We start from the raw sequence: 16,265 nt of genomic DNA, 5'->3' as shown, positions 1-16,265 counted from the left end.
TTAACCACTAAAGCAACACTTTAAAACAAAGGGGGTTATTCCAGCAGGCTGATTTGTTTGCATAATTTGCATATTTTTGAAGGATAGGGTAATATTACTGAAGAATTGGAAAAGTTACATGTTGTTCTTCATATTTTTGCAGACCTTAAGTGATGTTAGAAATTTGAACTTTCCACCATTGTTCACTCAGAAGTATGCCCAAGAGGTGGGTACATCTGATGCTATTACTTGTAGCCTTTTCATTAATAATTGTAGCTTTTTTCTTTGTTTTTCAGTTGCTTTGCAGGTAAAAATGGAGAAACCAGGTTGCTTTCATGTTATTAAGATGCATTTCTCTATCCCTGTACTTCTCTACGTTTGAAAGCTATAACATTGCAGTAATGGGCACCATGACACTTTTGTCAGTTTTCCTCCAGGAATACATTTCTGCCTGGCTTCCCTTTATCACTTGCAGTCATCCATTTCACATACATCCTGTCACGATTTCCTGCAACAAACCCATATCCCCAAAGAGAAAGTGCAGATTTCCTGACAGGTAAAGGGGAGGCTCTAAGTAGCACCATGACTGTATGGGATCCCCTCCAGAACTGGACCTCCCAAGAGGGAAATCACATGAGCAAATTGTGCTGTGTTCTCATTAGTCAGGTGTGTAAAGTGATGTGGCTGCAGGTAAAGAGGAGGTGATGTACAAAACCTCCCCAGCAGAAAGCTGAGGTGCTCTCAGGTGTTCAAGGTAGCTTCAGACCAGTGGCCAAATGAGACCAGCCTTTCCTGCTCTATAGCTCAAGGTTGCCTGGGAGAAGGGGCTGTGCTGTGCTCAGCTGGAGCAGGACACTAATTCTGATCAAATTTGAACCAGATATTCAAACTACCTGTATATTTAAAGAAAAATTCTAATTTGCCACAAGGAAAATTCAGTGTGGCTTAATATGTGATGGCTTAAGCATGAAGCCAAAAATTACTTATAAATTATGTATCATATATTTAATTTTGATTGCAAATAATGTGAAGTTTTATAGCTATTAAACCTTGAGTCAGAGTTGGTTTGCCAAATTGTTTTTTAGTTCTTGACAGTAAAGACACTTTAACAGATGCACAGTGATACATTTTAAAATATTTAATGCACTTCTAACTACTGAGCCAAAGCACTAGTACCCAAATAACTCAGAAAGCAGCTGGGAGTATTTTCCACTTATTCACACAGCCACAGTTGAAGCCAGGACATTAAATAAGGAAGAATTTATGGCTTGGTTCATGTGATACACGTTGTGTTTTCTTCCAGTACACCATGGTGAAGGACATGCTCTCTCCAAGTCCCACTGAACGACCAGAGGCTGCAGCAATCATAGAAAATCCTGTCTTTGAAGACTTGGAGCTCCCACCCAAACCCGTGCTCAGGCAGAGGTCACGGACAATGAGTCTATCAGGAAATAAACATTCCAGACAACCAAGCAAATAACTATCCTCAGGATCACTTCTTCTACTCGGCAGGTTTCACAGGGATTGTTCAGCAGAAGGATCCTATGATGCAGAATGTTTATCTTGGGAATAGTTTACTTCAGCTTTTTTTGCCATGTTTAATGTATAAGACGTGTTGGACAGATTTTCGTTTACTTTGAAGCCCAGTAACCAAACCTTTCACATTCCATTTTCCTTACCTTTGCTCTCCTAGATGGACGGGTCCAGCTGCTGTGCTTGCCAATGTTGTGCTCCATTATCCTTTTTGGGGGGGTTTATTGGGTTTTTTGAAGCTTGTAAATGTCAGCTTGCTGGGTGAGTGAGAGATCTGTAACATGTAAATAGAATTAAAATACTGTATTTTTATAGAGCAAATTACAGTCTCTAAGCCTAGTGAGTGTCTATCTGGATCACTTGCTCTTTGGTGAAATGAAGATGATTTTGAAATGAACTTTGACTCCATTTTTGTCCCTGGTGGGTAAACTGGGAATCTGCACTATTTTTAAAGCAAAAAAGTACCACAGTTGTACATATTGTCACTGTCCATAGCCTGTCATTAGAGAAAATCATTTCATACTTCTGCACTACTGTAGATCTTAGGGAATGCATCTTATACAGATGAAGCTGTAGAGAAGGAAAAGGAGCTTTTTGCCATTAAATGGGGGGGTTTATAGGCAGTGGTTGGAAGAGCCATAGTCAAAATTATGTACAAAAATGTTGTGATTCTGAAAATTTAAACCTAATGAAGTCATACGTGTCGTATGTAATCTTGTAGATTTGTACTTTTTAAAAAAAATCAACTGGTAGGCATTTGTGTAATCTGCTACTTTAACTGCCTAATGCCATGCTTTTATTTCTCACTGTAAATATGTTAATTTTTATTTATAAAATACGGAATCAATCCATTTGGGTTGGTGGTGTACAGGATGCACTTGCTGTAATTGTTGAGTGCATTGATTATTGTGACTTCTTTCAAGTCTGAATGATTTAATAAACTTTTTTTATTTATAAGACAAAATAGTAGTTGCTTCTGTTGGAAGCCTGCATCCGTGTGTGCTGCAGATGGCAGCCCTGTGCAGTGGGAACAGGATGGGCTCTGCATTCCTGAAACTTCCTTAGCTTCCCTGTCTCACACTGGCCACCACGTGTGTGATGACGCAAAACTGGACGTGCTGCTTGGAAGTGAGATAGGATCTGGAGAAAGAAAGGAACTGAGCTCTAAACTGGGTGGATTATGGGGGCAGTCGCTCACCAGAGAGGGGAGAAGGGATAATTCTTACGCTGTTAGAACTGTTCTTGTACAATGGTATTTTTCTCTTTTACAGACTCAAATTTGTTAAAGTCTCTGAAATCAGTTTCCTAAAAGAGTACTGGATTCAAATCCTTCTGGGGATCACTGCACTGTGGTGTGACAATGTGACCAGCAGTTAAACCAGCTGACACCCTGCAGCTTTATGATAAGGCAAAAATAGATTACAATGATTGTCTTTCTTTTGCTCTTGGATGACTCTTCTAGATACTGGCTTGTCCAGGTGAAGCCAGAATGCTGCAGTGAATATCTGATCAGGAGCAGAATTTGTGTTTAGCTGGGTTAGAGCAGGAGAATTAAGCGTGTCCTCTTGCCTTGGATTTCCCTGTTTGCATCAGCTACGAGTGCACAGTGAAATGGCCACACATGGAGCCTCTTTGCCTTCCCTGCCAGCTCAGTGATTACAGGTGGAGCACAGGAAATGAGGAAAAAGGTATTTTTAACTTGCTGTATATCTGCATGTGGGTAGCAACCTATTCCAAGGGCCCTGCAGCATTTCAGTACCAAAACTGGCATATGTGTTCACACCACGTGTGTCTGCATATTCTGGGATGTCACACTTGCCCCCAAAGGCGTGGACAAATCCTCCCCTGTGTGGGAGGTCCCTGCCCAGCCACAGAAGTATCTGGCCACATTCAGCTCTGATCAGTCTTTGCTTCTCTAAGCACTGGAGTGTGTTGTCCCTGTCTTTGCCCCTTGCTCCTCCTCCAAGGTTTGACTGAGAAAGGCTGTTCTCTAAGCAGAGAGATTTTCCTCTGAATGGTGTGTGCTTCCCTGCCAGCTGTTTTGTGGAAAAACACCCAAAGTGGAATAGCTGTGAGCTCACAGCCCTGCAAAAGGGGCTTTGGCCTGGGGCTCTGCTGTGCTGTGCAGTATCGGGGTCCTGTCCCATTCTTGCACAGGATGTTGTCTATCCCTCAGCTCCCTTCCTCCCCCATAGCTCTTGGGAATGAAACTGCATTCCTTGTCCTGTTTTATCAAAATGACCTGGGTGGCAGCAGCAGGATTCCTGCCCTGTCCACCTTTGTGCCCATGGGATGCTTCCCCCAGAATAAGGTGTAGTACTTACCACTTCCATGTTGTTACTGGAGTCATAGGATCTGGGACACGGGACCCTTTCCATGGAGAATCATTTGGCAGGAGAACCAGTGCTGAACCCCAGGGCAGGGCTGGTTTTTCTACCAGGCTCTTGAGAGAGAACTCCTGACCCTTGTGCTGGTGTCTTCAGTGGCTGAGCTGCTCCAGGCAGGTCCTACTGCATTTTGCTACCTCTGAGGACAGTCCCCTGGTACGTTTTCAGAGTAACCCTTCAGTGAGGCACTTTTGTCTTTCCTGCAGGGAGCCAGTGCTGTTGGAAATCCAGACAAGCACTTGGAAGTGGTAAAAATAATCATTCCCATTTATCTTTATGTCTCTCTGGTAGATACCACAGTGTACACACAGTAATTCCTATTCACATCCCATCTTTAGATGGTGTTGGCCGCCTGTAGCTCCCTTTGAAACCCTTGGGCACTCCGTGCTCCTGTTGGTGCAGCAAATCTTTCTCATCTCCTGGGGTCTGCCACATGGGAATTCCCCTTCCAGAATTAACAAGGAAACTCACAGATAATTCACAGAAAGCCATGGAAAGCTCTGAATATCCAGATGTTGCAGAAGCCAGTGAGCTGAACCCTAAGCACAGCCCAGGCTGCAGAGTGGTGCCTCTTTAAGAAGTGAGCTCTGCTCTTCGGCCACATCTCTCCCCTAATTCCCAGACACGGACTGACACACATGGAGTTATCAAAACTGGTCAAATCTGTAATGAAGCTGCAAGATGAGAGCTACAGTGGCTTGATTGATAAGAAACAGTGTCCCACCTGACACAGATCACCAGTAATATGCACGAAGATAAGGTCACATTATGTCATGCTGGTTTTTTCTTTTACCCAATGCAAAGGCTGGATTTGTCTTAGGAAATGCTCGTTAGAAAAATAGTTATCCAGGAATGAATTAGCTCCATTAATGTAACAAATTACCCCTAAAATTTCCAAGTTCCTCGTTATTGAAACTGTGGAAGGTGAAGAAATGCGTCTTTGTTGTATTGTCCCCAGCTGTAATATTCCAGCCCCTTCTTCCCCTATTTTCCTACTCCTTGTTTTCCCATTCGGATGTGCTCCAGCACTTTCTCTATCACCACCTCCAGTGACTGATCCTGAATCCCTATGACTTGGGTTTGCCCTTCAGGGCACCGTTGGGCACTGTCACGCTGTATTCCAGGTCTGGAGCAGTCTTGGAAAATGTGGCTATGGAAACCATGTCTTCCCCAACGTCCACCTGAGACCTGTGCCTGCAAATGATCAGCTTCTTCAGAGCACGCTGGAAGTCCCTGTTGAGGAAGGCGTAGAGCAGGGGGTTGATGGTGGAGTTGCAGTACCCCAGCCAGGTGATGATCTTGAAGGTGCCGACCAGCACCGTGCTGGTGGAGTCGGTGCCTCTGGCCGCCAGCCAAACGTTCAGCACGAAGTAGGGCAGCCAGCAGAGCACGAACACAGAGATGATGATGCTGATGGTCCTCGTGGCCTTGTTCTCCAGCTGCAGGTGGTTCTGCCGCTTGCTGTTGGGGTGGTAGTGGATCTCCAGCGTCTGGGACATGATGCGGGTGGCCTTGAGGCGGGAGGCGCGGTAGATGAAGAAATACATGCTGCACATGACCATGAAGGGAAGGAAAAACGCCAGGGCGGAGGCCACGATGGCAAAAACCCAGTTGGTGACGAAGATGCATTCTCTGCCCGCATCAAAGTCCACCCCGGGGATCTCATTCCAGCCTTGCATGACGGGAAGGAAGGAAATGAGGGAAGAATATACCCAGACCATGCAGGTCATCACAATGCATCTGCAAAAGGAGAGAGATGCGGAGGGGAGAGAGGGTCTGAGTAATTTTGAGTTGAGAACATCCAGTACGATTCAATCCCCATGGTAACCTGTGTGGGATATTGCTGCTGAGCAGTCCAGCAGGGCTTGGAGAAGGGAAAAAGCTGGGGTGTAGCAAGTCCAGATGTGAATATCTCTAACAATTAGGTAATTGGTTTGTAGTTGACAGAATTGGGGCCACTGTAAGGAGTGCTCAGAGCTGGCTGAGAAAAGATGAGGAAAGGTTTTGCAGAAGATGTTTGTTAGCATTTGAAACGACAGCGTCTAGATTTTTTTGGTTTCAGCTTTACTAGCTGTCCATTCTCTCACCCTCTGGGGTGTGATGGTGGAGCTGAGGGACACCAGATCACAGAATCTGTGACAGGGGGGCCACAGAGCCCCCTCCTCACTTTGCCTGTGATCCACAAATCAGACACAGCAAGAGTGACAGTGGGAAAAACGTGCCTAGAAGAGCCTGAACCCACCCTCTAAAGCACCCCACTGCTGCATTGTCCTCTCTGCCCACCCTCATGACTTTCCCCACCCTGCAGTCCTCATTTCAGCCTTTTGCATGAAACCCTCATAGGAGCTTAGAAACTCTCCCTGTTTTCCCTGAATATCACTTCAGAAAAGATGGTGAGTTTAAGAGAGGGAAGACTACTGCTACATGCATCCTTCTGGGTCCCCTTTCACCTAGTCCTTAGAAGTTCTTCAAAGTCCTTCCCCATTCCTGAAAGTGTTAAGGCCAGGGCTTGAGCAACCTGGTCTAGTGGAAGGTGTCCCCGCTCACAGCAGGGGGATAAACAAGATGATCTTTAAGGTCCCTTCCAACCCAAGCCTTTCTGTGATTCTGTGAAATGCCCATGAAACGACTTCAGAGAGAAAAGGCTGTAGGTCCAACTCAGCCCGTATCACTGGTTTCTACCCCGCTTTGCAACCCATCCATAGCTCAAAAAATACTCTCCCAGGAGCACCATCCATCCCCTCAGCTGCATCTTCCTTGTCCTCTCCTGCACCACATTAAGCATTTTCTGCAGTGAAATGGTGCAAAGTTCCTTTCACGACATGACCCTGCTTCTGGGCAGCACCTGTCAACAGCTCTTTAAGCCCCAGGTCAATGTAGGCCATGGCCAAGTGACAACCTGAAGGGACCCAAAGTGAGGAGCAACTGCACTCACCTGCCACGGGACATCCTTCTGGAGTAGTGGTAGGGGGTGACCACGGAGCAGTACCTGTCCAGGCTGATGAAGCACAGCGTGACAATGGATGCGGTGCAGAACATGACATCGAAGGAGATCCAGACTTTGCAGAACAGCTTCCCAAACAGCCACACCCCTGTCACCTCGTAAATGATGCTGCCAGAAAAAACGGGGGGAAGTCAGAGCTGGAAGGGCTGAGTTTGTGCAGTCCCTGGAGGTGTTTATGGCCAGGCTGGATGAGGCTCTGAGCAACCTGGTCTAGTGGAAGGTGCTCCTGCCCAGGGCTGAACAAGATGATCTTTAAGGTGCCTTCCAACCCAAACCATTCTGTGACTATTTCTTTATGACTGTGCTGAGGTAATGCCATATTTTATCACACAGGTACTAAAGATGGGCACACAGCTCAGACAGCAGGGATTCATTCTCAAACCACAACCCAAGAAAGGAGCACCCCACGGCTGGAGCATGGCTGAAGAACAGCAAACCTGTGCTTCTCGCAGCCTAAATGCCTTGAGAGAGCTGCTTTGCCCCACAAAGCTCCCCAGATTTACATCTGCACAGCTTCGTTTATCACAGCATTTTCCCAGTGCCCTACTCAGCACAGACTTTTATGATTTCTCCCCAGTTCCTGGGGCATGGGAGATCTCCAAGAAACTCACTTCACATCTGATCTTATGCTTCAAAGCCAGAAAGGACTTCCACATCGGTTAAAAAAAAAAAAACAAAACAACATCCTAGGAGGAAGCCTATGCAGATTGTACATTACGTAGCTCATAAATGCCTCAGCAAGGTAAACACACCAGCAAAAAGCAGACATGGTTCCAAAAATATTTCCAACAAAATCAAGAGGGCCCTGTGAGAAGTGAGCAGTGAAGGAAGGACCATATGGCAGCTGTAGGAAGGCTGATGCATGTTTCTATAGCATTCAATGAGATGCCATTTGCTTCTCCTTCCTTTCGCCAGCTTTCTGCAGCTCCTGGGGTGCTGCTGAAATCACCATTGTGAGTGAATTTGATGAGTAACTCCCTAGCCCTGCAAAGCTTTAATTATCCTGTAACTTCCCAGCTTGCTGGTTAAATACGGTGAGATCAGGGCTGCTGAGCTGCAGTGCTCAGGTGTCCAGCAAGAGCAGAAAGATTCAACTTGGTGTCAGAAAGCAATGCCTGATCTACATCTCATTAGCACCAATTCATTAAAACGACTTATGAAGGTTGTTCCAGAGCACAGCAACTGCTGTAGGTGGGTGCAGCGCTGCTGAAGGGTCCCAGCCCTTGGCAGCTCTTTGTTATGTGGGTTTCCACGCAAAAACCCAAGCAAACATTAACCTACAGCAGAGCCTGTCCTTCCACTGTGGTGGCCTCCACACGGGCAGCATGGAGGATCCCACAGCACACACATGGAAAAGTTACATGGCTCTTTTACAGAGGGGAAATGAGGCATTAGAATTGAAGCACAGCTTCAGTACTGGACTTGGGTGCCATTTTGCCTTTCCTCAGAGTCCTCCTTATCCCCAGAGATGCTGCAGAGCCTGTGGTGTGCCCTGGTCTCCCAGAAGGAGTCATGCTGCTGTCAGGGCACCCTTGCACACAGCTGCCAGCTGAGCAGGTGCCCAGCTCTCACCTGCACACATCTGGTGGGATGCAGACACCTGACCCCTCTTCTCTGAGGTAAAAGATCTCTGCAGCTTGGCAATGATGCTGATAAGAAGGCGTAGTAGAAGCCCAAAGAAACACATGATGAGGTCACCTCTGCCGTGCACTTTTGCTAGCAGAGGAAAAGAATAGCTGGAGCTATTCAGCCTGGAAATGACAGACTGGCTGGAGTACTCAGACAACGAGCTAAGCTCAGCTGAACTGCTCCTGCAAACCAGCCAAGCCAGGGACAAAACACAAGTCTTACTCTTATGAAATTAAGACACCAAGTGACAAATTTGTCATTCCTTTCTGTCATATTTTCTTGAGCCAAACTGCCTCCTAAGATCATTTCTTTTCTTTCCCTTTGGCACATGATAACCTGCCAACTGAGGAGCAAACTGAAATCCAAAAGAGCAGCAGAGATGTGAAGCCAGAACAGTGGGAAGGTGTGAAACAACAGCCACTGTGTTGGCAGGGCTGGACAATGCTGATGGAGCCAACAGGGTCCATTCCCCACCACATGGCCACCAAGAGCTGGTAGGTCTCCCCACCAGGCAACACCAGGAGGGGCACAAAGGACCATCCATGCTCTGATCTTTGCTCCCCTTTATAGTTTTTGTTGTTTAAGTAAAACATCACTAAAAGCAGATACAAAATAGAGAGGAGGAAGAAATTTTTTGAGGTTGTGAGAGGAGTGAGTTTGCCCAGGGAAGCTGTGGCTGCCCCATCCCTGAAGAGTTCAAAGCCAGGTTGGATGGGGCTCTGAACAACCTGGCCCAGGTGCCTGTGTCCCTGCTCACTGCAGAGGGTGGACTAGATAACCCCTAAAGGACCCTGCCTACCCAAATCAGTCTATGGTTCTATGATAATTTCAGAACCTGAATTTAAAGTTCACCGAGATTAATGTTGAAATTAGCAATAATATTTTTTTTAAGAGTATCATTAACTGCTTTTTTTTACCTGATACCATGAACTTTTAACTCAGTTTGTAATTTCTTGTTGGGACAATATTTTTCAGTGCCAAATTCAAAGGAATAGGCAGCCCCATGAGAACTGAAGCATAGAACCTGAAAAGAGTTCAGCTTCCTCATATTGCCCCAGGAACTCAAAATAGGGTGCAGCTCCCTGATTTACCCAAACCTAGGGCTGCTTTGCAGGACAAGACAGCCAGGACAAGTCAGCTGCTTTCTGTGTTGGTTTCACTGTTTTAGCCAGGTGAAGCTCTCCTAAATATAAACCTCATGCAGGGACACCTGCCCTCTCCAGTGCCCCTTCCACCAAGAAATATAGGGGAAGCCTAAACTACTCTGCTTATACTGAATAAATTCCTTACATTCCATACTCAGGGCTAGTCCTGGAAGAGGGGGCTCAACAACTGGAGCCCCACGTGCAAAGCTGGAAATCAAATTCAGATCAGTAGCCAGGGGCCCTATGTGGCCAACAGGAAAAATACCCTTGGGAATTGTGTCTCCTTGCATTATAAGGGGATCCATAACACAGAGCAGAGCCAGGGAAGCACATACAGCCACCAACCCATGGTTCAGCCCAGCCCTGAGCCCAGCGGGTGAATCCCAGCCCTGCTCCAAGAGCAGATGCAGAAAGGACACTTGTACTTCTCTGCTCCTGCCCCACGGATGCTCCTCACCTGAATGGCATCACCAGACAGGCCACGAGGAAGTCTGCCATGGCCAAGGACATGATGAACATGTAGGTGACAGTGCGCAGCCTCCTCTCCACCACCGGGCAGAGGAACACGGTGGTGTTTCCCAGGAGTGTGACCACGTCGATGAGGGTGAGGATGAGCCCAACGAGCGCTTCCTGGAGCCCGACCCCTCCCCTCGCAAAGGAGGAGGCAGCAGAGGAGAAATTAGAGAGCCAAGTTTCATTCCTGTCCATCAGCATCTTCCCACCGTTAAAATCTGAGCGAGACAAAAGGGGAGAACCAGAATTACTTTAATGCACGACTTGTAGGTGTGTGAAAGGAAGGACAGAAGTAGTGTTTTTGTTTCATTTATTCCAGGAAAAATCCACACACCCTGCTGTGCCTGTGCCATCACTGTCCTGGGGTTAGCAGCCCATTAGAAGTGCCTGAAATCCTGCGGGTGAGGATAAATGTGCAGCATTGACTGAAGTCCTTCACAGCAATTAAAAGACCTCCTGTGAATGAAAATGCATCATCAGATGAAGCATGAAACCAGAAAAAAAAAAAAGAAAAATAGAAATGTACTGAGAGCAGAGAGAGGACAAGAAAACAACTGAAATCAAAAATTAAAGCAGCTGGGCTAAATCCCACTGAACAGCATGCCAAGTCCACAAAATGTGGGGGCTGGAAGTAGATGATCTTTAAGGTCCCTTCCAACTTAAACCATTCTGTGGTTCTATATTCTCATTATTGTCTTTGCCACCCCCAGAGCAGCTGAGGCTGCTTGCCCAGGCTGGCTGCTTCCATAACCCCACTGCTCAGTCCGTGCTCCTGCTGCTTTTTCAAGCTCTGAAGTCAAGAGTTTTTTTACTACCACAGTGGGCAGCTCCATCCTCCAGTCTGAATGGCCAAGCAGGGCTGCCAGCAGCTACACAGGGAGCAGAATCATGGAATCATGGAACCACAGAGAGATTTGGGTTGGAAGGGACCTTAAAGATCATCAGATTGAGGTGTCTCAGGGGCAGTCGTGACCCCAGACCCATGTTCCCTCTGTGCCCAGATGGGAGATGATGCTCCCAACTCTGTAATGGGGGATTTTTCCATTGAGGAAATCCACGTGCTTGTGTCCCCAGCTCAGTTCCCAGACTTTGGCCAAGTGGTGTCACAGATACCTGGGAAGGTGGGAATGATGCCCTGGATAAACTCCAGCAGTTCAAAGCTCACTGGTGTAGCTGAGGGAACACGAAGACAAAACTTGCGGGGAAAAGAGAATTATAGAAATATTTCCAGATGTGAAATGGTTGTATTTAAATATCAGCACTTCTACTGTGACCAGGATCTGCTTCCATAGTGCCTTCAGGTCAATCCCACATCTCCAGGGCATCCTACTGAGTGCAGCGTGAGGATGGGCCTGGATAACAGCCCTGTAGCCCAACATGCCTCATCTCACAGGAACCAAACTTTGCCTCAGGAGGAGTGTAAGAACAAAGCCAGCAAAATGTTCCCAAAATCTCTTTGTCCTTCCTGCAGCCTATGATCCACAATTACATCGAAAGATGGCTTCAGTGACTTGTGAATCATGAAGTTGTCCTGCTTCCCTTCTGGCCCAGAAAGCTTTTAGCATTCATGACCTCCTGTAGCAACAACTTCACAGCTCAGCCCTGTACCTCTTTTTGCTTGTTCTGATCCTGTCACCAGCCAGCTTCATTCGCTGCCCTCCAGTCCTTGCATTGGAAGAGACGTCACAAAACCCATCCCCGTCCGCTCCCTCAGTGCCACTGGTGGGCTCTTTAACCTCTCTCACACCCCCCCAGCCCCCTCCTCATCTGCCAACTTGCTCATTCCTCACAGGGAAGCAATGGAGGATTCCTGGCCATCCCTTCTGCTCTTCTGAGCCTCTGAGAAGGACCAAACCTCCAAACAATTTCCTAGAGGTAAATGCTCTGTGGATTTACCTAAGGGCGTGATCTCTCTTTTGTCCTGCTCCCCTTTCACAACCATCCCTGACACGGTTTGCAGTGGCACTGAGCTGGCCTTTCCACTGGGCTGTGGCCATCCAAAGGCTTGTTCCTGGGCAGCAATAAGAGCTCAGAGCCTGATGCTTTAGATGAGAAAATAGGATTAAATTAGGAAATTAAGTTCTCTCCATCTTCTCCAAACTCCATCACTTCACAGATGAATTCTTTCTTCTATTTTAATGCTCAGCGAGCCTCACAAAACCTTTTTTTTCAGTTCATTAAGTCAGACATTATCCTTCATGCCCTGATTAAACTTTCTTTCACCTGCAAATATCACCACTTCATGATTCACAATTTTTCCAGTTGGAGATGGATAGAATCCCACGTATCCCAGCCCCTATCCCTGTAAAGAGCATCACTGACCTCTCTGTAACTCACCATCCACTTCCCCCCTGCATTTCACCTTCCAGACAAGTGTTTATTCACACAAGGAACTTCCTTCTTAACTCAGGGCTACTTCATTTCCTTAAACGCCCCCACCATGAGGGACCATATTGAAAACCTCTCAGAATTCCAAGCAGCCTACACAACCTAGATGCTTCTTTTCCACCTGCTGACTTCTTCCAAGCATTCCAATACAACTCTGAAGCTGCTTTTTTCTAAAAGCAGTAGTGACCTTGTCCTTAGGTGTAATTGTGTATTCATGCACCTACTCATCCTTCAAGATCCTCAGCTCCGTCCCCTGACTTCTGTTTATTTGCTGGATTTAGTGGTTTCCTTTCTTTCAAGTTAAAAATTAGAAGTGAAAAACAAAATCAAGAAATAGCTCAAGCTGTCTAGGAAAAAAAATAAAGAAGGAAAGCTCTTCCTCACTGGAGCTGGGAGTTACTGACTGAGACCTGAAGCTCTCCTACTCCTCCAGCACTGAGAACAAGCAGGTTTTTTGGGCATCATCTCAGGCAGCCCCCAAGCCAGCACTGCAAAAAGTCTGCAGGGTGTCTTAAGTACCTCAGTCCTAATGAAAATATTCCTTGGACAACATTCCACATCCTAGTAACACCCCATAAAAATAAAATAAAAAAATACAGTCTCCAGCTCTCCCATACTTGTCAGAAAAGAGGATAATCTGTGCCATTCTTTCTAACAGCTCCACTGAGGATGTCATCAGACTGGATGAGCTCCTGTGGAACAGTTGGATTTCAATGCAGCCACATTTCCTGGCAGAAAAAAATTGTTCATCCTGTTCTCCTCCCTGCATATTCCACACAGACAGCTCAGGGACAGCCAGCTGGGGAAACCACATGGACACAGCACACGGCCACATGGGAGCCAGGCTGAGAACCTGCCTCTGCAAGGGCCATTCCAGGCTCCACAGCCATCTCCCAGCTCATCTCCCACACCTGCTGGTGTCCTCACACCGCTGGTACCTCTACAAGATCTGAAAGCTGCTCTCTGATCCACACCTCAAGCTGACCCCTAACCAGTTTAAACACTTGAGCACCACCCAGTGAGCCCCAGGTTCTCCTGGGAGAGCACACAGCATTGGGAAAGTCTCCTAAGACATGAACAGCAAAAAATCAGGTTTGATGAAAAATCGATGGTTTAAAAAAAAACCCAACACCAAATTTTAAAGTTTAAAACATCATGTCTTAAGGTTTTAAAAAATCACTGTCAAATTTCTTTTCATAAGTAGATGAGAATGATAGAGGAAAATTCTGAATTAATTATTTGGTTTTTTAGATGTAACACTGAGACAAGAAGGTTTTGAAGTCACACCTTCCTGCAAACAATGACTGTTCCCACACAGCCATTAAGTTTGTGTCAGTGTTAGAACAACTCTAATTAAAGCAGATCATTACTTTCACTGCTCTGCGAACAAACACTCAAACTTTGAGCAGAATTAGGACACGGTTATTAGAATTCCTCTTTGCAAGCTGTCTGTGCTCCTCAAGTACCATCTCAGCCACCAGCCTGGGTTAAAAGGTCTCAACTGAAAAACTCACAGCAGGCTCCTTAATGCAGGATACATCCAGGAGTATGGCAGCACACAAAAACAGCAGACAGATGTGCCCACACTCACAAAACACTAGAGAAGCACTCTTTTGTCTCTTTGGTTTTTTTAATCAACACAAAGGCTGAGGGACTGGAAATAAGGCTGTCTTTATTTGACATCCAGTACTCCAACAAAAAGAACAAGGGATGATGGATGTTTGAAACTTCAGGTTTGAACCTTGAACTCTAATTCAGGGTGCAGACTACAGGATCCTGCTGCTCTTGATCCCTTTTAAGGATCCCCAGGCAGAGACCCTGGAAGCTCATCCACAGTCCCTGCCACAGCCAAGCAGATCAGGGTGGATGTCTGGATCCCTTTATGCCTTTGGCTGAGAAGCCAATCCTTACCCTAAGTGTGCTAAATTAAGTAAGTTAACTTAACTAAGAAGTGCTGCTCTCAAACCACCTGGAGAATTGCTGACACAGAAAAGCAGGGGGATGACACCATTTTAACTTCTCTGTGGAAATTATTGGGACAAAGCAGGCTATGCCATCCTTCCCAGGGATGCACTTCCTCAGCTTAAAATACTGGAGCTTTTAAATTCCCCCGTGACCCACAGCAACCGATGTGGTTATGCTGCTGAGATAGCTCAGAGTCTTTTTACAGCATCAGTCTCTCAGTCTTTCCTGTAAAATCAAAGGGAAAAATGCCCCATTGCACCATGATGTGGGATCTTCCCAAGTTTCCTGGGGATCGCAGATGCCTTAAGGTTTGCATTGTTCTTATTTGGACATTATAGTTCTGCTTCTCTTCAAGAAACTGATGGGTTGGATTCTGCTTTGAGGCTCTCTGAGCAAGGCAACTCCACCATTTCAGTTCCCCTTTAATATCCAGAAAGTTTGACCTAATTTATTCAGCAGACAAATCTCAAGCTAAAGGTTAATTTCATCGGTAAAAGGCATATTTTGATGGCAAGGGAGGAAAAAAAACACTCTTCAATCTCAAGGCTGACTGCACTTTAAAATCTTAGAGGAATGATGAAAACTGGAAATATATTCCTGGGAATACCTTTGCTGCCAGGCTCTGCTCCTCTGCTGAATCAGGTAGAAACCAGCACATGGCAGCAGAGGACAACACCTGCCCCAGGACCTCACACACCTTTCCCTCCTCCTCCCCATGAGAAAACTGCAACAGATCAGTAATTGTTGAACAGTGCAAGCAATCTGTTGAACCGTGCAAGGCTGTGGGTGGTGATAAAGGAGGGGGAGAATCCCTAGGGATGCTCCCACCGGCACAGCAGGCACCCAAGGAGGCCATGCAGCGAGTGAGCCTCTGCACTGACTTTCCTTCTCTCTCTCTCTTCCTCTATCCAACTTTCCCATTGGAAGGGCAGCATTTCTCAGGGCACGATTTCTTTCCACCCCCAAATCAGAACAGAAGAATTCCTACAGCCTCTCTGACAGCCCCGGGGCTGGAAACACAGCAAAACACAACATCCTTACCTTCGAAAGTGACGGCTGAAGCAGCTCAGCAGCGTCCCTGAGCCCGGAGCGCGGTGCTTTCCCACCTGCAGGGTGCCAGGGACTCGGGCCAGCTCTCAGGGATCCTGGATCCCTCCCCACGGAGCTGCTCCCAGCCTGGCTGCGTGAAGCTGATGGTTCAGGACACGCAGTCCTCATTCACAGCGGGCACAGCGCTTTGGGATCGCCTCTCGGCAGACGAGGAGGCTCCTCCGCAGCCAGAGCAAGTCTCTGGCAGCCACTGCCTGCTCCGGGAAGAGAGGAGAGAGCGGAGAGACATCCCAGCAGTGAAACTCAAGGCAAAGTTACACCCGCGCTGCGAGCACTGGGGTGCTCATTGGCATTAGGAGCTGAGCCGCGGTGCCAACCAAACCCTGGGGAGGCAAAACCCTCACCCTCTGGGGAGCAAAAACCCCAAAACCTGGAGAGCAAAAACCCCAGCTCCTGGGATGCAAAAGCACCAAAGCCTCGAGTACAAAGACACTCCCCCTGGGGTGCGAATCCACAGCCTCGGGGTGCCAAATCCACCCTTCCTGGGGTCAAACCCGCCAAACCTCTTGGGGCAAAAGCGCCAACCCCCAGGACAGCAAAACCACCACCCCAGGCAGGGCAAAAGGCCGAGGATGCAGTGGAGCACATCTGCCCCTGCATCAGCCCGGGCAG

The 16,265-nt window shown here is 47.1% G+C and overlaps 2 protein-coding genes across 3 annotated transcripts in view; one reads left to right on the top strand and one right to left on the bottom strand.

The window, feature by feature from the left end:
• The window catches only part of EIF2AK3 (eukaryotic translation initiation factor 2 alpha kinase 3), a 36,102-nt gene extending 33,631 nt beyond the window's left edge, over positions 1–2,471 (top strand). The window contains exons 15-16 of the mRNA XM_017727799.1: positions 143–205; positions 1,283–2,471. Coding sequence (XP_017583288.1) covers positions 143–205; positions 1,283–1,459 — 240 coding nt within the window. The 3' untranslated portion in view covers positions 1,460–2,471. The remainder of the gene's footprint in view (positions 1–142; positions 206–1,282) is intronic.
• Positions 1,725–16,237, bottom strand: LOC103611208 (octopamine receptor). Of its 2 annotated transcripts, XM_017727800.1 has the most exons (6): positions 15,585–16,237; positions 10,525–10,646; positions 10,135–10,408; positions 6,835–7,011; positions 3,837–5,639; positions 1,725–1,786 (listed from the first exon to the last, which is right to left on the bottom strand). In XM_017727800.1, exons 2-5 carry the CDS (start codon positions 10,541–10,543, stop codon positions 4,967–4,969), a joined length of 1,143 nt encoding a protein of 380 aa, XP_017583289.1. In that variant the 5' UTR covers positions 10,544–10,646; positions 15,585–16,237; the 3' UTR covers positions 1,725–1,786; positions 3,837–4,966. The 2 variants fall into 2 exon arrangements, with proteins under 2 accessions (XP_017583289.1, XP_017583290.1); XM_017727801.1 differs by lacking the exon at positions 10,525–10,646 and having other exon boundaries at positions 15,585–16,236.
• Positions 16,238–16,265: the final 28 nt, after the last annotated feature.

This window comes from Corvus brachyrhynchos, unplaced genomic scaffold, assembly GCF_000691975.1.
Source record: "Corvus brachyrhynchos isolate BGI_N302 unplaced genomic scaffold, ASM69197v1 scaffold80, whole genome shotgun sequence".
In the NCBI taxonomy this organism is placed as follows: Eukaryota; Metazoa; Chordata; class Aves; order Passeriformes; family Corvidae; genus Corvus; species Corvus brachyrhynchos.
The sequence above is the reverse complement of the archived record's forward strand: the minus strand, read 5'-3'. Positions and strand labels throughout refer to the sequence as shown.

What these genes read in the sequence shown, in the direction of transcription:
- LOC103611208 (XM_017727800.1), bottom strand. An exon ending in TGTCTGGTGATGCCATTCAG is followed by an intron (nt 7,012 to 10,134) that starts GTGAGGAGCATC and finishes TTTTTCTGGCAG; the next exon opens with CATCATTTACGAGGTGACAG. An exon ending in AGAAGGATGTCCCGTGGCAG is followed by an intron (nt 5,640 to 6,834) that starts GTGAGTGCAGTT and finishes CTCCTTTTGCAG; the next exon opens with ATGCATTGTGATGACCTGCA.